General features: G+C 34.2%; 2 protein-coding genes across 5 annotated transcripts; both read right to left on the minus strand.

The window, feature by feature from the left end:
• Nucleotides 1–10,883: 10,883 nt before the first annotated feature.
• Nucleotides 10,884–12,521, minus strand: LOC136217138 (F-box protein CPR1-like). The gene has a single exon (XM_066003724.1). The coding sequence runs from the start codon at nucleotides 12,181–12,183 to the stop codon at nucleotides 11,152–11,154; it is 1,032 nt and encodes a 343-aa protein (XP_065859796.1). The 5' UTR covers nucleotides 12,184–12,521; the 3' UTR covers nucleotides 10,884–11,151.
• A 128-nt stretch (nucleotides 12,522–12,649) lies between these two features.
• Nucleotides 12,650–19,211, minus strand: LOC136220203 (uncharacterized). 4 transcript variants are annotated; one of them, XM_066007974.1, is made up of 7 exons: nucleotides 19,076–19,211; nucleotides 18,853–18,910; nucleotides 18,080–18,147; nucleotides 17,719–17,832; nucleotides 17,560–17,640; nucleotides 17,344–17,458; nucleotides 12,650–14,954 (listed from the first exon to the last, which is right to left on the minus strand). In XM_066007974.1, exons 1-4 carry the CDS (start codon nucleotides 19,186–19,188, stop codon nucleotides 17,736–17,738), a joined length of 336 nt encoding a protein of 111 aa, XP_065864046.1. In that variant the 5' UTR covers nucleotides 19,189–19,211; the 3' UTR covers nucleotides 12,650–14,954; nucleotides 17,344–17,458; nucleotides 17,560–17,640; nucleotides 17,719–17,735. The 4 variants fall into 4 exon arrangements, 1 of the variants encoding a protein (XP_065864046.1); XR_010684429.1 differs by having other exon boundaries at nucleotides 17,560–17,635; nucleotides 18,853–19,211; XR_010684430.1 differs by having other exon boundaries at nucleotides 17,344–17,420; nucleotides 18,853–19,211.
• Nucleotides 19,212–20,501: the final 1,290 nt, after the last annotated feature.

A 20,501-nucleotide genomic window follows, 5' to 3' on the forward strand; every position in this document is an offset into this window, starting at 1 on the left:
CCCATTAGGTTCTTATTGCTTCTAGCCGTATGCAACGTTATTAAATAATTTTCAAAGAATTATATTTAATCTTTGCATAACGGAATGATGTACAGAGTATGTGATTAGCAAGTCCGTAATCATTCCCCCAGAGCTATAAGAAGACAGGTTGATTCTGTCGTTAACATTTCCGTATTAGTTACAGTATAATTCGATCCTTTATCAACTACATCCTTGAACTGAATCTTATGACTATGGATGATGTCAAGTCACATATAGCGAGACGTTCGTTTTACTTGTACAGGCCGAGTCAACTCAAATAGATAGGTTAAGTGAAATCTGTATTTCAAGTCTTAAGCTATCACCTTGCAAGGATTTAGAGTCGAGTCTTCCATAAGCGATCCATGGATGTATCTCCCATTCATCGGGAGTGATAAATGCTCAATCCAATATATAACGATCCCGCAATCACTTCCTGTGATACCCAACGTCTATTGTTCACACCCCAGAGTCATCTCTGTTAAGGATCGTGTTACACCAGAGTCAAAGCATCACATTCCGTAATCCAGAATACCAATTAATATTCATTTGAGTCTGAGGATTAGTTATACCTATTAATACCAATGAGATGAACAGGTGACAAGGATGAATCTACCCATCCTGTTATCTCAAATCGGATCCCCAATCCTAATGAACAACTTTTCATCGGATCTATGTAACTGTCCAGATATCTGTATATATGAAGCTTGTGAGATCAGCTTTCTGTCGGACAGAAGACATTGTTACATACAAGTCTCAACAGTGATATATCAATCCTAAACATATCACTTGACTTGGGGTGGTTTTAAATTTATTAGTTTATTATAAAGTTTTGTCTCACTTCATGCTTGTATGAACACTTTATAATCACTTTAAATAAACTTACGGATTTCCTTTTATTAGACTTTATTTAGTGCTTAAAAGGGATTGCCTTTATATAGTTATAAAACATATATCTCATTAAAACAAATGATATAAAGAACAATTCATTTACATTAAGTTTGTATCCTAGAACAATTGTCTATAGGACACTAAACCCCAACAGTAACAAATCGGACGATTGTCAGAGGAATAAAAAAGAGACTGGGTGAGCATAACAAAAAGTGGGCGGATCACCTCATGAATGTCCTATGGGCATGTAGAACCACTCCTCGAACTGCGACTAGCGAATCACCGTTCGCCCTTACCTACGGCATAGAAGCTGTGATTCCCATTGAGATCCAGGTCCCTAGCGACAAAGTTTTGTTCTACTGCGAAGACAGCAACGACCAAAGATTAAGGGAGAGCCTTGACCAATTGGAAACAAGAAGGGAGAAGGCGTATATACGGATGGCCGCCTACAAACAAAGGATTGCAGCCTATCACAACAAACACGCCAGACTCATGGACTTAAACCCAGGGGATCTCGTACTCCGCAAGGCGGACAAAATTCAATCTGTGGAAGGCAAAGGAAAGTTGGGGATCACCTGGACAGGGCCATATAAAATTGTCACCAAAGTTGGACCTGCTACTTTCAAGATACAAGATATGGAGGGAAATCCGTAAATAGTTCGCCAGAAAATAAATGTAACTAAGGTCTTGAGTACTCTTTTTCCTTTAGTAAGTTTTTATCCCATGCGGTTTTTCTTATTAAAGGTTTTAACGATGCTCACGCATAAGACCAATCCGTTGTAATAAGGCACATCGCCATTCAATAAAAAGCAATTTTCATTTTGCAAATTATTTCTTTAAGTACTTTTCTTGCAGTAATATAAATATTCCAGATTCAAAACGGGGAGGCAACAAACGCATTCCCACAAGTGCAATAAAGCTATCATGGCATAACTACTTTCTCCTCAAAGATAGGAGAGCAATCTCAACGGCGGATCAATTCACCTCAAAGATAGGAAACAATTGATCCCCGTCAGAGATAGAGTTAAAAAAGTTCTCAGACGTGAGACCTTTACACTCTCACACACTCTTTCCAAAGAAGAGTTCAAAGTCCTAGTGGCGGATCGATTCACCTCAAAGATAGGAAGCCAATCGATCGTCTAAGGCAGCTTAACTTCCTCTAAAGGAATAAAAGCTCCAAGCCTTCACAAAGGCTCACACTCCGGGGTATGGCTGGCCACCTACCCCGAACCAATAGAACAAATCCTAAAACCTATAAATTTACTTGCTGAAAGATATAAAGCATAAAGTAAATATAAATGGTTGCAAAAGGGATTAAAACAAATTGTACTCAGTTACATTTACAAAACTAAACATTTACAGGAGTGTTCTCCTCAGCATCCTTCTCACCAGATGCGCCCTCCAGAGGGACCTCCTTCTCTATGGTAACGGTTCCTTCTTGAGGAACCGTACAATCAATTATCAGCTCATTATTCTTATCACCCGCCCCCTAGGATGCTTCGCAGAGGTTCTCTGATTCGAGATCGACAAGAGGTTTGCTCTCTTCCGTGGATCCATTCATCACCTTGCGAATATGATCGCGGATAAAGTCTTTAACGTTCAGGATCTTGCGGTACTTAAGGCAATCCTCCACCTCAGGAACCACGTACTCAGGGTCCACAAAGTCAATCTCGGGATAAGCGAGCTTAACATACGCCATAATCCATTCGCCATAATAGTAAGCTCGCTCCCCTGCCAGGATCTCCGCGTTTGATAAAGCAGCCTTGTGATCCTCAGCATCCGCATCTATCTTCTCCTTCAGGCTGCGGATCTCAGCATCGTTGCTCTTATTAAGAGCAATGGCGGAAGTAGCGTTCGCGTTGGCAACGACGACCTCTTTCTCCAGTCTTTTTATGGTCGCCTTATCCGCTACCCCTTGGAGAAGATCCGCTTCCATAGCACGCATGTGCGTGTAAGCCTATCAAAATAAAGGATAGGGTAAGGAATGAAAAATCTCCTCAAGGAAGATCACTCTTTCATCCAAAAATATAAAATAAAAAGAAAACTCACCAGCAGAAGATCCCTTTTACCCATCTTGTCATGGGCTGACCCGGAGAACTTCTCCTAGTTCACTTGCACTTCTCCAAGTTGACCAAGGTCCTCATCAAGGTCGTTGATAATGGACTCGTTCCTAACAGACCCCTTGTCACCATACTTGGCGAGCCAATACCCACCTAAGTCAGGCTTCACCACATGCGCAAGAAATAAAAAGCCAAAATTAAGATTCATTGTAAGAAAAGGAAAGACGGTAAATCGAACGTACCTGCTCAAGCTCAGTTATTGGCTTCTCAGCTCTCATGGCATCCGCCATTAATTTTCCTCCACCGGAAGCTACGGATCTCTTCTTCTTCTGCGGGGGAAGATCCGTGACTTCTTCAGCGGGACGTTTTCCAGCACTCTTTTGGGGATCCGCCACTTGCGTATCCTTTTGGGCCTCCAGCTCCTTTTGCTTCTTACGCATCTCTAAAAGGGCGCGACTGGCCTCATACAAACCCCTGACAAGGGAACAATAAAATAATCAAAGTTCAAGGAAGAAACAAAGTTACCTCCATCTAGTTGTGTAAACTTCACGTAAGTAATCTTGTCCTCATCACGGTGGATCAGTGGAATGTCATTCATCATGAATTCCAAAGCGTCAGCGTATGTCCAAGCATCTACCTTGACGCTTTTCATAAGATCCGCCACCTTCTCATCGTTGTCCGTCAGTATACGCAAGTCTCCAGCCATGTGCAGAGGTTTGGCATTCCAAACCGACGGAAATCCCAGAGGTTCGTCCTTTTTTATCTTTACAAAGAAAAATCTTTCGTCCCAGAGATGGACATTCGACATCTTACCACAAAAGGGCGAATAAGTTTTGAACTTAGCAAAGGTATAAAAAGACTAAGACTTTCGCTTTGTGGGTTTGTGAAGAGATCGGAAGACTCGAGGGTTACAGATTACCCCTAGGTTCGAAGCTAAATAACAATCTAGGGCCAAATCTAACCAGCCATTTGGATGCAGCTGGCAGACAGTGATCCCAAAGTACTCCAGGATATCCGCCATCATTTTGGGAAGAGGAAGATGGAATCCCCTCTCCACATGACAACTATAAACAGACAAGTACCCTATGGGCGGATAGGCGGGTCGTTGATGAGCAGCCGCCACCTCAACCTCGTAATCATTAATCCAAGGATAACGATCCGCCAAATTGGCTAGATCCGAAGCACTCATATGGGACGAAGTAGACTCCGCCCTCGGCAACTTTTTCCTAAACAGGGTCGAAGGAGAGGCCTCCATTTCGGAAAATCTCCTAGGATCTATCGCCGGAACAATATGGGTCACGACAACGGGAAAATTTAGAGTCCTAACTAAACGAGTTCGATAACTACTATTCACCGAGTTGCACAACTCGGTTAAATCACAACTAGCAGTACTTTCGAAAGAATTGGAACTCTCAGAAGAAGTGGTCCAGCTAATTACGGTTTCAGACGAAGTGGTCAAATTAAAAAGCTCGATGGTAGACTCGGAGGAAGAACTCATAAACATCCAGAAAACAAGGCGAAAAGATTCACTTACATGAGAGTTGGGGGCTTTGAAGATTCTTGGCTCCGGAGAAAGCTCTGGAAAAACTCGAAGCAAACTGAGAGAGGAAGACGCAAATGAATCGAAGAGAGAAGAGAGAGATGGAAGAAGGTGTTCACTCTTACCTCGAATAGAGCGCATGTGACACCTGTCGCCCTATAAATGGCCTAGAACAGAGTGGCCATAAATGCGGTTCATCATGGCGGCGTGCGAAGAAGCTCAAAAGCCCTAAAGGACTTTAATGGAACTTAGGGGGGCTTCTGATAACATCGAGATATTCTTCATGGGATCAAGGAGGATATTTACCAAAACGGCAACGTATTGGGAATGCCAGGGAAGCAATGGCGTATCGAGCAAGTCATCTCGGTGGCGGATCTCCAAGATTCCGCCCCACGTTATCCGCAGTTAAACCAATGTGAGACCCGCCATCACACCTCGATCCGTCCGCCGAACGGTAGAGCCGATTCCCAATAAAGGCAATTAATGAAGCGTTAATGAGCTAACCGCCACATTTAAGGGAGATCCGTAACCGCCATTAATGGAGCATTAATGGAGACTTTTTGGCTACTGGAAGTTATTATCATATGACTATAAATAGCTTGCACCCCAAGCTATTGAGGTACACACACACATTCGCTCTCTCAAACCCTACTTTGTCAATACAGTTTACTCTATATTCCATTACTGACTTTGGCATCGGAGCTTCCCCCCGTCGAACCCAACGACGCCCCCCGCAGGGAAGGAATCCGATCAGAAGTTTATCACCAGTTATCAACCTCTAACATTGATAAATTGGATCAGTTTAAGAAATAATTCATTAAACTGTCTTCCTGGTCATCAACCTTACCATCTACACTTCACACGTGCGTCATTTTATCAGTAACAAATCACAAACATATGTTGGAATGTGAACAAAATATACTATCTTTTTATACGAATTAGACAAAAAAATTCACCAAATACATAAATTTTAATCTCCAATTCTATTATTAAATTATAAAAAACATTAAATCCTTTTTTTAGAACGAATTGTTATGCAATTGGTGCAGAATAAGGAACACAAATATCTATGTTTTTATAATAGTATCTGAAATTGACACAATTTATCAATGTTAGAGGTAAAATTGATTTTGGCTTCCAACGTTAGGGATAAAATTACTCCATAACGTTAGGAATAAAATTACTCCTAACCCAAAACGTTATGGGAATTTTTGCACCTGCATACTCTCTCTTCTATTTCTCTTTCTGAATCTGTTCCTCTCTTTTCTATTTCTCTCTCTTTAATATTTGGCTCAAAATATTTCTACCGTTGCCGATCTTTATCATTAATATATGTAATTGTAGCATTAAAAGAGATAAAAAAAATAAGAAAATTACATCAAAAATCAGATTTTAATTTATATTTACAATTATGAAAATCGTTTTTATGTATTTTATCATTATATGATTTTAAATTTTAAAATATCAAAATATCATAACTTTATTTTTGTTTTTGTCAAATTTTCAATTAATTAGTTATAGGAAAAAAAAAGTTTTAAATAACCACCGAATTTGACATTTAAATAAATTTATTTAAAAGTTTGAGATATTTGTAAATAATTTGTCGATCCTGACGATTGTGTAATTTACCAAAAAAAAAAAATTATAGGATAGGACCAGTAAGCATTACATAGATGGATCCTATAAAAGTAAGGAGGCCAACACAATATTTTTGGCCATTGTTGGCCAAATTTCAGCTTTTATGATGCAATCAAAGATCGAGCAGTAAAATTTGACAAGTTTTAAAATATCGGGGTTTTGTGTTTTATAACCCTATTATGATTAGAAATGGGTCAATGGTAAAAACCCATAACTTTTCCATGGTCCTACCATCTTTTGGCCAAATTCAAGCATTTAGGGTCTCAAAATTGTGAATTTGTGTTATTTTTTTATATAATTTGTATTTTTCTTTTTAGTTTTCTTTTTCTAATTAGGATTCTACTTTCCTATTCGTTTTATAATTCTAATTTAGTATTTTGTCTATTTAAAGGCTTATTGTCATTGAAAGGATTGAGCTTACTTTGATTAATGAAATTGTGATTTTTTATATTACCAAAGTTCTTGCGAATTCTGAAGGTTTCTAGTAGAGTATTCGTGCATTGAATCAACTATTAGCTATGAAACGTGTTCTTGTTATTCCTATATCATTGGTGATATGGTATTAAACAATGTAATGGGTTTAAGCAAATAAGCTCAGGTCTATTATTTGATATATCTGATCAGTATATCCATCAAGAATGACCTTTTCGGAACAAATAAAGGAAAGGGGCTTCGGATTCCAAAGCATATGCTCAATTCAGCATATCACAGAATTATATGTTCTGAAACCAATGACGAGCTGACACGTGTGCAATGACACAAACATTAATGTAAATAAGTGTCTATAAATAGCACACGAATCAGGAGTTGAGATAGACAAATCTCCGGACTTCTCGAGCCAAGCCGAGCCTATTCCTATTCGGTCTCGGTTCGTATGTGTATACGTATTTGTATGAACAGTTTCAAATCATTTTCACACTATTTAGTCAACAAATGCCAATAAAATCTCAACATTTTTATGGGTTCAAACCCCCATTTTCTATAAAATAGCTCTACAAAAAATAATATTTTTGGTCTATGTTCAAGACATGTAAAGCTAAATTTTAACAAAAATCAATATTCACATTTGATAATAGAAAACGAGATAACTATTTTTTTTTAGTTTTCTCAAGAGAGTCGGCATGGCCACAGCGGAAGAAGATCGTAGTTGTTTGCATAAAACTCGAATAGGGCGATGCTTGGATGGCTCAGCGGCCTTTATCTTAGGTGGCTCCGTGTCATAAGCACATTGTCGTTGATAGATAAGGAATGTGAGAGTAGAATGAGAGAATAGGCTGTTCATCTTCTTTGGAGGAAAGAGTAAGGCAAAAATCAAAAATAAAAGTGAACAGGGTCGTAGACAGGGGGACCTGGGGGCTCGGCCCCCTCCTGCCGCCGGAACCACCTTGACTCCAGGTAGTTTCGGCCTCCTGTCTCAAACCCCCCCCCCCCCCCCCCCCCAACCCAAATGGTCCATTATGTGTTAAGCTTGTCCAAAATTCAAAATTTCAATATTTGGGTCTATTAGGTACTCCTTAAATCCAAATTTCTAATTTTTTTGGGACTGTTAGACCTATCTAAATCCAAATTTCTATTTTTTTTTTTTGCCTGTTAGGCCTCTATAAATACAAATTTCAAATTTTTTTTGACGTATTAGGCCTCTCTAAATCCAGATTTCTAATTGTTTTTTGCCTGTTAGACCTCCTTAAATCCAAATTATTAATTTTTTGGCATGGTATGCCCTCTTAAATTAATTTTTTTAATTTCTTTTTACCTATTCAACCCTTCGTAAATCAATTTTTTTTTTACATGTTAGGCCTATTAAACAAAATATAGCTTAATTTTGAGAAATTGTACATTAATACTTAAAAATTGGTTCTTGACCATTCAACCGAGTACATTAATACATGTTAGCAAAATAAAAGTTTTTTTTTTGCGAATGCACGTACAAAATCGGTCCCCTAACCGAGTAATCTTGTATTCGCCACTGAAAATGGGTATAGAAAAATAGAAAAAGAAAGAGTTGAATTTTAATTAGGCGCTACAAATAGCCTCTTTGCATGAATGCACATAAAAGACCGATACAAATGACTTTTATCTGTGTCATTTTCATGGGTCCTCTATTGAACATCCAATACATGATACTTATCAACGTCATTTGCGTCGCGCTTTAACAAACAATCATCATAAATGACATATTTTTTTTATCATAGACCTCGTTTGTCATAAAAGTAACACAATTGAGCCGACACAAATAGTTATGTTTATAATAGTGAGTTATCTGATAATTCAAATAGCTAAAAAAGCGCTAATTAATTCATCAAATAAAAATCACGAATATATTATATATAGTAACTGTTTTTTTTTTTAAAAAAAATTCGAAATTGTTACTTATTAATATACAAAGTGATTAGCAGAATTATGTATGATATCATCAATTTAAAATAATAAGTTTGAAAAGAAAAAATATTTGTTTATATGCCTGGAATTTAAAGATTTCAATTTGCAATGTTTTAGTAACAATAGTTTGCCAATATGTCATTTAAAAATAAAGTATATAAACATAAAAAAATAAAATGACCACTGTTGAAATTCATAGAAATAATTTAGTGATTTTTCCTTTGTAAAATAAACTCATGTAAATATGAGTTAAGTTGTAAAAATACCTTTAATATTTTGGGTCAGGAGTAATTTTACTTTTAACAGTTAAAATGGTGCAATTTTACCCCTAACGTTGGAAGCCAATAACAATTTTACCCTCAACGAAGCCAAAAGCAATTTTACATCTAACGTTGATAAATTAGGTCAATTTGAAAAATAATTTATCAAACTGTTTTCTCGGTCATGAATCTTATCATCTACACCCCACACATGCATCATTTTATCAGTAACAAATCACAAACATATGTTGGAATGTGAAAAATAAATAAAAATATACTGTCTTTTCTTGAAATTGGATAAAAAAAATTCAAAAAATTCACCAAATTTATAAATATTAATTTTCAATTTTATTATTAAATTATAAAAAATATGAAATCTTTTTTTTAGAACGAAGTATGCAATTGGTGCAGAATAAGGAACAAAAATATTTGTGTTTTATAATAGGGGTAAAATTGACCCAAATTATCAACGTTAAGGGTAAAATCTCTTGGCTACCAACGTTAGGGGGTAAAATTGCTCCCGACCCAAAACGTTAGGGGTATTTTTACACCTTAACGCAAAAATAATTTAGTGATTTTTCCTTTGTAAAATAAACTCATATAAATATGGGTTAATGTGCAAAAACTACCCCTAATATTTTGGATTAGGAGTAATTTTACCTTTAATATTTAAAATGTTATAATTTTACTCCTAACGTTTAAAATTGTACAATTTTACTCCTAATGTTGGAAGGCAAAAGCAATTTTAACCCTAACGTTGATAGATTAGGTCAATTTGAGAAATAATTTATCAAACTGTCTTTTTGGTCATGAATCTTGTCATCTACACTCCACACATGCGTCATTTTATCAGTAACAAATCACAAACATATGTTGGGATGTGAAAAATAAATAAATAAATAAAAATATACTGTCTTTTGTTCAATGGATAAAAAAATTCAAAAAATTCACCAAATTTATAAATATTAATTTTCAATTTTATTATTAAATTATAAAAAACATGAAATCTTTTTTTAGAACGAAATATGCAATTGGTGCAGAATAAGTAACAAAAATATTTGTGTTTTATAATAGGGGTAAAATTGATCCAAATTATCAACGTTAGGGGTAAAATCTCTTGACTAACAACGTTAGGAGTAAATTGCACCATTTTAAACGTTAGGGGGTAAAATTGCTCACCCAAAATGTTAGGGGTATTTTTACACCTTAACCCAAAAATAATTTAGTGATTTTCCCTTATTATGCTTAAAATATAATAACTAATATTATAAAAAGAAAAATTGAATAAGGACAACATATAAAAGAATTAATTTTCTAAAATCTGAACTTTGCCGACTCTAAATTCTTAATGAAATAAAAATAAGTAAAAAGTAGTGAAAATCCAATTTAAGAAAATAATATCTTTGTATTTATTTACTCTTAAATATTTATTATAACATGCATGGTAAGAGAAAAAATAGGACCTGAACATATATAAATCATTGATTTACTTTATATTTATTATCATTATCTCCATAAATTACTCTATATTACCATATTTGAATTATTTGATTTTACTCAAAAAAATCACATTCTTAATTTTTAATTGAGATTATTTGTAATTAGTGCGAAAAAGTCTCTTACCATAAAAAAAAAAAAATTATTGTAATAAATGTATTGGTATATACAAAACAACATATAAAATGAATAAATTAAAATTCTAAAACGAGTTATAATAACTGGACACGGACATGGAAATCCGTTAATTGGTGCAATGATCCTTATCAATTTCGATTTATTTCAATATGAACAAAAATTCCACTCTAGAAATTAGAGGTGTTACGGCACATTTAGCAAATAATCGTTCGTGCCATTAATGTGTCCAAAATTATTTTATATCCCGTGTAAATTCCGGATTTAAAGCTAGTTTCCTAAATAGTTATAACTCACTATTGATGTAATATCAATTTTGATGTTCATAAATCTCGTTTCAGATGTTCAGGTACTCAATAATAGTAACTAACTCGGGCCATCCTCATCAATAGCCTTTTTTATGCAAAATTCATTTACATTCACGATGTTTAATTAACTACAAATAAAACTTAATTCAATCCATAATGAGTAAACAAATTTAATTCAAACAATAATCCATAATGGGCAGAGAAATTTTCAAAGAATAAGCTGTTGAATCCATAAACTAAAAATTTTCAAAGAAAGTTCGAAATGAGTCTACGCGCGCTATCATGAGCGGCTCGATAAAAAAATTCAAAGAACAAGTACTTAACATAAACTAAAAATAACTAATAAACTAGAGATAAATTGTGCAGCTTTAGGTCGGGGAAGAAACTGCTGTTGAATCCATTGGAGAAGCTATCAATGAAGTTAATTACACCCACTCAAGACTTTCAGTGCAAAGAATAGGAAAACGACTCGACAAATTACAACCATTGTCGATTTCAATATTTCCACAACTTTTCTCTTCAACATCATACGAGGCCAATTTGTTCCTACCATGACTGAGTAGAATCTTATTCCTGCTCTTTAAAAATCCCAAAATTTTGAATATTCTAGGTTCTTCAATAGAGCAAAATTGCTCCCAAGTAAACTGGTCAAATCCATCATTCTTCTTTCTGATGTATATATCAGCACGGGGAAGAAAAATAGAAGAAAAGCTTATGCAAAGACACCCTTCTAAAACATGCAAATCAGTCAGAACTGGTTTGATTGGGGAAAAAAGCTGAGGCAATACCTGGAACGTCTCTTTTGTCACATCAAATGCCAAAATATCAGGTCTACATAAGCCTAACCAGTTTAGACTACCATCCGCAAAGTATCCATATCCAACGCATAATCCTACAGAATCCGGACAATCTTCAATCCTTCTCCAAATCTTCAATCTCATCCCCAAAATCCAAACTTGATTTTCATTCGGTGTAGATAACATAAACACAACCTTGTAATCACGAGTAGAGTCGTCATAACCCAAACCCAACCCAATTAGTCTGTAATCGTTTGGGGTTTTCAAAGGGCAGCCTGGAAGATTCATGTACTCCCGATTGGATGGATTCCATAAAGAAAACTTGCAAGAACCTCCATATAGAAGAAGCAAACCATTGCAGTTTCCATAGATCTCTGTCCACATATCTACGCTTGGTTTTTCGAGTGTAATGTCTTCTTCCTCACCATTATTCATATCAATTACATGAAATCGTCTTGGCTCGTTCTTTAACGACATATGCTGTAAAATCACCTTGCGACGATTGATGTTTTCAGAAGATCTATGGAGATGGGAATTCACAAACTTAGGACTATCAATGATTGAGCATAAAGATTTAGAAAGGCATCTGAAACGAATAACTGACTTAACCGGCAAACGTTGGTGAATTTCAGCGATTAAATCTTCAGGAATCTGTGCCATTGCTTCTGACTATGTTTCTTTCAATGTTTCCAATTTCTTTTTCCTTCTGATTATATATAAAACTTGAGAACAAAGGGCCTATATTTTAGCAAAGGTGTAAGTCATGATTTTGTGTGTTTCCTAAATACTATTATCAATTTTACATGTTGTTTTTAATACTAATACACTTTTTGACAATATTTTGCTTTTATTTATGGTAAAAAATCTTTTAGTAGTAATTATAAATATCCTAATTAAACTTTAAAAATTAAGAAGAATGTGAATTACTTTTAAAAAAAAAAGAATGTGAATTTTTGTATAAAAAATTAAGAGAAAAATGGAAGAATATATAATTTATTAGATATAAATTTAACATTCTAAAATTAGGTATGTGGAAATTAGGATGGTGTTAAAAGACAAAATTAAATCAAATTAAAATTTTGACTAAGAGACCAAATAAAATAGAAGTGGCAATAAATATAAAATAAGAGCAATTAAAGGGATAGTGATAAATATAATAAAAATAAATTCAAAATTAACATTTTGAGTAAAATCAAATAACTCAAATATGGTAATGTAGAGCAATTTATGGATATAATGATAATAAATGTAAAGTAAATCAATGATTTATATATATGTTAAGTTGAATTTATTATAAATATTTAAGAGTAAATATATACAAAGAAATTATTTTCTTAAATTGGATTTTCACTACTTTTAATTTCTTTTATTTCATGGAGAATTTAGAGTAGACAAGGTTCAAAGGAAAATTAATTCTTTTACATGTTGTCCTTATTAAATTTTTTTAATTATTATATCAGTTGTATTTTAGCAATAATATCTATATGACTTTATTTACAAAGGAAAATCACTAAATTAATTATTATGAAAATCAACAGTAATCATTTTTCAAAAAAAATAAATATTCTTTTTTAAATAAGCTATATATGGGACTTAGCGTGGTTTTTGGAGTTATTTGAATTACGAGGTAAGCCGCTAGTATAAAAACTAACGTTTACAACCAGGAACAATTTTACCTATAATGTTTAAAATGGTGTAAGTTTGTCCTTAATGTTGGCAACAAAGAGCAATTTTAACATTGGCAAGTTGAGTCAATTGTAGATATTATTACACAAATATTTTGTTTCTTATTCTGCATCAATTACATACCCATTGGTTCTAAAAAAAATTCATATTTTTTATCATTTAATAATAGAATTGGAGTTTAATATTTATAATTCGGCGAAATATATGAATTTTTTTATCCAACTCGTACAAAAAGACAGTATATTATTTCATAAAAATTTCACGTCTAATCATATGTTTGTTATTTGTTACTAATAGGTGATAAAATAGCGCAAATGTGAAGTATAGATGACAAGATTCATGACCAAGAAAACAGATTGATGAATTATTTCTCAAATTGACCCAATTCATCAACATTAATTAAGGGTAAAATTGCTCTTGGCTGCCAACATTAGGGGTAAAATTGTATCATTTTAGACATTAGGGGTAAAATTGCTCCTGACTATAAACGTTAAAGATATTTTTACACCTTATTCCTAAAAACAACCATTTGCATTGGCTCAATTGTATCACCTTTATGACAAATGATGTCAATGACAAAATATTTACGCTGATTGTCTGTTGAAGCGCAACGCAAGCATCATTTGTGTTGGTGCTCAATAGAGGACCGTCAAAAATGACACAGATAAAAGATTTGCATCGGTCCTCTATATGCATCGACGCAAAGAGGCTATCTGCAGCGCCTAATTAAAATATCCAACTCATTCTTTTCCTATTTTTCTATACCCACTTCTATTTCTGATTTGGTCCTTTTGTGTATTTTCGCCTCACTCTTTCCTCTTAGGAATACGATATATCTCTTTTCTCATTCTACTCTCACCTTCCTTATCTCTCAACACGACGTTGACCTTGTGACGCTGAGCCACCCAATGAAAGGTTGTTGTCCGTCTAAGGGCAATCCTGTTGGGCTTTTGGAGACTAATATATATATAGGCCCAATTGAAGCGATGGGTCCAACTACAGCGATTAGGGTTTCAGACGGTGAGGGTTTCTTGAGGAGTATAAATGTAATCTCTTTCTCTGTAATCCGAATCTCTTTCATTATATTGAAATATCCTGGCTTGGTAGTGCCCTCAGACGTAGTCATTCATATTGAGTGGCGAACTGGGTTAACAATTCTTGTGTGTTTGCTTATTTTTCGTTTATCGTAATTGCATTTATTCCTAACAAATCCGACTTTACAGAAACGACATCTACGATCTCTTCCACTTTGGCCATGTCGGCTCTCTTAAGCAAGCCAAAAAACAGTTATCTCATTTTATATTATCAAACGTTATATATCATGCAAATATAAGAATGTGTACACATGTCATAAATTAGTAAGTACTCGTTCAATTGGATAAAAATACTGAGGCAATACTGAGAACGTCTCTTTTGTCACATCAAATGCCAAAATATCATGTTCACATAAGCCTAACCAGTGCAGACTACCATATCCAAAGTATAATTCTATAGAATCCGGACAATCTTCAATCCTTCTCTAAATCTTCAATCTCATCCCAAAGATCCAAACTTGATTTTCATAGATAACATAAACACAACCTTTTAATCATAAATAAAGTCCCCTGAACTGTCACTGACGTGAGATTGCACGCCTTTAATCAATGGTATAGCCTGAGATGAGTGAATACTGGGGGCATCTGGCTCGGATTCGGCTTCCGAAGCACTATAATCAGCCCATCTAGACGACGAACCATGATTATTACCTTCAACCCCAATTTCATTAACATAATTATGTATGATATCATCAATTTAAAATAATAAGTTTAAAAAGAAAACATAATTGTTTACGCCGTGAATTTAAAGATTTCAATTTGCAGCGTATTAGTAAACAATAGTTTCCTAAGAGCAACTTTAATGGTTGGAGGATTGTACACCCTCTAACCATTCCACCCCACCCATTAGGGCTTAAATTTACTCTGTAGAAACAAAAAGTTTTAAAAAACTTTACGTTACTCCATTAACACCAATTGGAAGTTAGAGTTTGGAGGTTAAAGGAAGTAAACATCTAACCCCATTAACCTTCATTTACTCTCAAAAATTAACTCACAAACAAGGTTAACTTAATACTTAACATTCCATTACTCCAATTTACTCCCATTAACCCCCAATTTGGAGGTTAGAGGAAGTAAACATTTAACTTCCATTAACCTTCATTTACTTTAAGCCCTTGTTTGGGAGGAGGTTAATAGGAGTAAATTGGAGTAATGGAATGTTAAGTATTAAGTTAACCTTGTTTGTGAGTTAATTTTTGAGAGTAAATAGAGATTAATGGGGTTAGATGTTTAGTTCCTCTAACCTCCAAACTCTAACCTCCAAATTGGGGGTTAATGTTAAGTATTAAGTTAACCTTCATTTACTTTTTTTATTTTGCTTTATTTTGATAATTATATTGACCCTTCGTGTGTTTATTACAATAATTAGATAATCAAAATTTAACTAGTCACACAAGTTGAAAAAAGAAGGAATGAATAAAAGATACAAATAACAAGAACATTAATATAAACAAGTTAAAGACATTATATGTAGGTATAAGGTACCAAAATATGTCTATGGTTTTTGGGAAAGTATCAATTTAGGTTCCACGTACAAAATAACACTAAAATGGGTTTAATGTTTTAAAAATAGTATTAATTTAGGCCTCGATAACGGATTGTAAGAGGGTAAAAAATACAAATTTTGTGGACTTAAGAGGGTAGATAGGACATTCTATGAGTTGGGGGTAAATGTACCAGTTGAGGGGTGAAAAATACCACTTTTACGGAGTTAAGAGGGTAAATAGGGCATTCGATTAGTTGGAGGTATAAATGACGAATTTGGACAGCTTAAGGGGGCTGGGAGAGCATTATTTTTTAAAATTTCTTGGCTCTGTAGAGTAAATTTAACTTTCTTTCCCCTCCATATTTAAACTACCAAACGAAGTTAAACATTTAACCTTATTTACATCCTATAAACTCCCAAATAAAGTTAACTTTTAACTTCCTTTTCCATCTCTTCCCTTCTCTTCCCTTTCCATTACCTCCTTTAACTCTCACTTCCATTAAACTCCAAACCCTCAAACAAAAACTAAAAAAACAACTCTTAAATAAAGTTAACTTGATATTTAACCTTCCATTATTTCCATTTACTTCCATTAATCCCCCAAACAAGGGCTAACTAAACCCATCGATCAAACTTAACTTGAGCAAATTTAATCACAATGCCTAGGGAAATCAATGTTAACATGTCTTACCATACGCCCCATTCAATTCCATTATTCATGTCTTACTGTACGCCTCATTCAATTCCATTATGCTTCTGTATAAAGTTTCGTTTCCATTACATCAGAGATGTTCAAGGAAGGCAAATTGTAATTGCTTCTTACCCGCAGCAGAATCCTCCCAGTTTTCCATGCGCAATCCATCCCAGTTTAATGGCTAATCCAGATCCTTCTTTGCTCTGCAATTATCTACACAATTTCCTTAATGTACTCAATCCCCCTAATCTCAACCACACATCACGACTTTACTTGTCTCGGAATATTGCTAATTCTCTTAAATCCACCTTGTTTCCTAATTTCTGTCAAGTCACGGCAGATGTCAAAATTGTCGAACGCGATTTGATCCCTCAGCGGAGGCTGAGGCACACTGTGAATGGCGATGTCGGAGAATCTAGAGTCGAAAGTGGTGGAACAGGAGCGTCCAAATTAGCTATGAACATGTTGATGAAGAAAGGGAGGTTTCAGTACCACAACAACTGCGCTGGAGAAGGAGAAGAGTGTTCAATTTGTTGGGAGAGCTACAGTGAGGGGTCTGAACTGATTAAGATGCCGTGCCTTCACATTTTTCATAAAAAATGCATCTTTCCATGGTTGAAAACAAAGAATTCGTGCCCGCTTTGTCGACAAAAAGTTTAGGGTATCTCAATATCGATATGACATTAAAGTTTATTTACTAGTTACTGTTACATTATGTATTACCTAATCAAGGTGTAATCTTTTTGTTTTAACTACTTTATCACATTTATCGGACTCTTTACCTATCATAATTATTATCTTCTACAATTATACTTGTACCCAAACAATGAACAATGAAGAGATGAGGGAAATGTACATACCATATTAGCTATGACATCAAAAGAATTGTCTTCCAATGCAAGTTTCGGGTTCATATTTAAGTCTTGAACAATGTACTCTGTCAGCACATACACAGACAACAACCGAATTCAAGGCCTGTATGAATCCATAGAAAACATTGATCAAATTATCACAATAATGCTCTATTAAGGACTAGGATTGTATCGATTTAAACACGAAAACGAGTAGGATCTTACTGGATTCCGCTTCAGCTCTTCTTCATTCATGCCTTGTCCTACTATTCTATCTTGCTTGTACCCTTTCGGGAAGTGGCTGACCTACATATAAAAGCCAGGATCAGAGGGTTCTGTTAACATAACTATTCAACTCATAACACATTTTAGCAGATGTCTTACCCAACTGCTACACATGTCTAAGATGCTAACTCCTGGAGTGTAAGAGCCGCAATGGTTGGGTCATTGACGTGTGTAACAAATCTTGGAGCTTCATAGAACACCGAGTCTGGAGTCCTAAAAGTATAATTTGTTTAACTTTAGACGAAATATGCTTAAAATGAAACCAAGCAATTGAAAGTTTCAAGTATATGATAAGAACTTTTAGCTAAACCAAACTAAACTGACTTGAACTACACCAGTAACATGAAACACAGAAATGAACATAGAATTTAATGGAAGTGATGAAAATTATCAGTAGCATGAAGCCTGGAAATGAACATAGAATTTAGTGAATTGATTAAATTAAGTTAAGCGAGTTTACTCATCAAACGGCTGGAAATCCTCATCCTTGAAGGGAAACTGCTCCAACCATTCCACATTCTTCAACACCTACTCATTCGACAGAAAGTGAAAGAGACAGTTTAGTATCCAAACAACCTTGGACACTTAATCGTGTTGGATCCATATAGACGCACACACCTCCAAAATGGCTTATATGCTCTTTAAACAAATCCAAGGGAGCAATCAAAAGGAAAATAATTGAACAAATTCTTTCCTTAAGCAGTCACTAGTTTATTCAATTAAGGTACTCCATCTAAACGATTCACATAGTTCTGCTTTTAGATGAAGAACACTTGTTAGAAATTGGAAGAACACTAGTTTATTCAATTGAACAAAATGTTAGAAATTGGAATCGCAGTTCATGATAAATCAAAACCAAAAGGCATATCAATGTTTCACCATATGCAAAATGGTTAGTCTAAGTCATAAATGGTTCTTTGAGGCTAATAATCGAACAGTTGGCTGAAATTTTAATCACTGAAAGATAAAATGAATAAACGAAACATGAATTGAAAAAGAGAACAGACAAAATGAAAAACTATGTAAAAAGAAATATAGATCGGAAAAAGGCGAGATAACATTCAAGCTTCCAATAAAAACTATGTAATGATAAGAACTCACTTCAAGCTTCCAATAAAATTCTCAAATCAGATGAACATAAAAATTGAAACAAAAAGAATGAATCATATAATAATGTATCGGCATTTGTTTGGATCAGATCTATGAAGAGGGGAGAATGATAGAAACGCATACCGTTGTCGTCGTTGGCGTTTCGCTTGGGTTGTCCGGAGTTCTTCTGGAGCAGAAAGATCTGAGGTAAGAGTAATGATGAGAAATGAAAGGAGATGAAAAGGATTGTAATGTTGAAGAGGAGAAGCCATATAAGCGACGAGCTGGAATATCCATTTGCATAATAATGTATCGGTATTTGTTTGGATCAGATCGATGAAGAGGGGAGAATGACAGAAACGCATACCGGTATCGTCGTCGGCGTTTCGCTTGGGTTGTCCGGAGTTCTTCTGAGGTAAGAGTAATGATGAGAAATGAAGGGAAATGAAAAGGATTGTAATGTTGAAGAGGAGAAGCCATAGAAGCTACGAGCTGCCATTTGCATACTGTTAGCCAGTAGAAAAATAAAGATTATTTCCGAGGAGCATATTATAAATTTTATTGTCATTTATGAAAAAAGTAATAATAAAATAATAATAATAAAGGCTTAATATATTATTTATTAACAGAAATAATCCTTTTAGGTAAAAAAAAATGTAAACGACAGATTTTAGGGAATTCCAATTCAGACGCTATAATTAAGTTTAGGCAAAAAGTATTCTGAGGTCTCTGATCTTTCATTGTTTAGTGCATTAAGCCCTCGGTCTTTCATTTAGACACATTGAGCCCTTAATATTTCATATATGGATGTATTATATCGTTTTGTAAATTAATTCATATATGGGTGTATTAAGGGCCTGTTTGGTTCAACTGTTGATGTTGTTGGTTCATATATGGGTGTTTCTAATATGAACATGTTTTAAATTAATCTATAAATAAATTATAAAATAAAAAATAGATCATACAAATTAATAAAAATAAATTATATAAAAAATAAAAAATAAAAAAAAATTATTGAACGCAATAAAACTTTGTTTTTCGATAATTTTGTTTTAGAAATAAAAATAATGTTAAAAAGGAAACACATTTTATGAAAATAAGAAGAATAATTTTATCAATAACAAGTAACTTCAAACAACTGTCCATGAAAAGCTCTAAAAAGAAACTTTTCGTGAAAAGCTCCAAAATGCCGCAGTGTCCAGAGAAAATACTAAACGTTGTGGTTACATAAACATAACCAAACGCTATATTTCCTACAGTTTAGAGTGAAACAGTAATAATTAAACAACTAATAACAAACATTTTACTACAACCGCAAACAGCTAACAACAATATCTATTAGCTAACAGTTGAACCAAACAGACCCTTAATACACTCATATATGAATTGATTTACAAAAGGACCTAATACACCTATATATGAAAGATCAAGAGCTCAATGTGTCTAAATGAAAGATCGAGGGCTTAATGCACCAAACAATGAAAGATCATGACTCAATCGAGGACTTAATGCACCAAATAATAAAAGATCATGACTTAAGCTGATTTTCGTTTTAAAAAGCTAGTATCACCTCTTAGCAAAAAGAAGCTAAAAAAACCAAACGGGAAATTTGGCCGAACTTTCATGTATTTTTTATTAATTATGTTTTTTGGGGTGGCTCAGAGAGTAATCATATATAATCATATGAAATTTATATCAATAAATAAAGTAACATTATTATTATTATGACATAATAATAATAAGGGTAAATTTTAAATAAAGCTCATATGGTTTCACTAATTTTCAGATAAAGG

Source organism: Euphorbia lathyris, chromosome 2, assembly GCF_963576675.1.
Source record: "Euphorbia lathyris chromosome 2, ddEupLath1.1, whole genome shotgun sequence".
Classification (NCBI taxonomy): domain Eukaryota; kingdom Viridiplantae; phylum Streptophyta; class Magnoliopsida; order Malpighiales; family Euphorbiaceae; genus Euphorbia; species Euphorbia lathyris.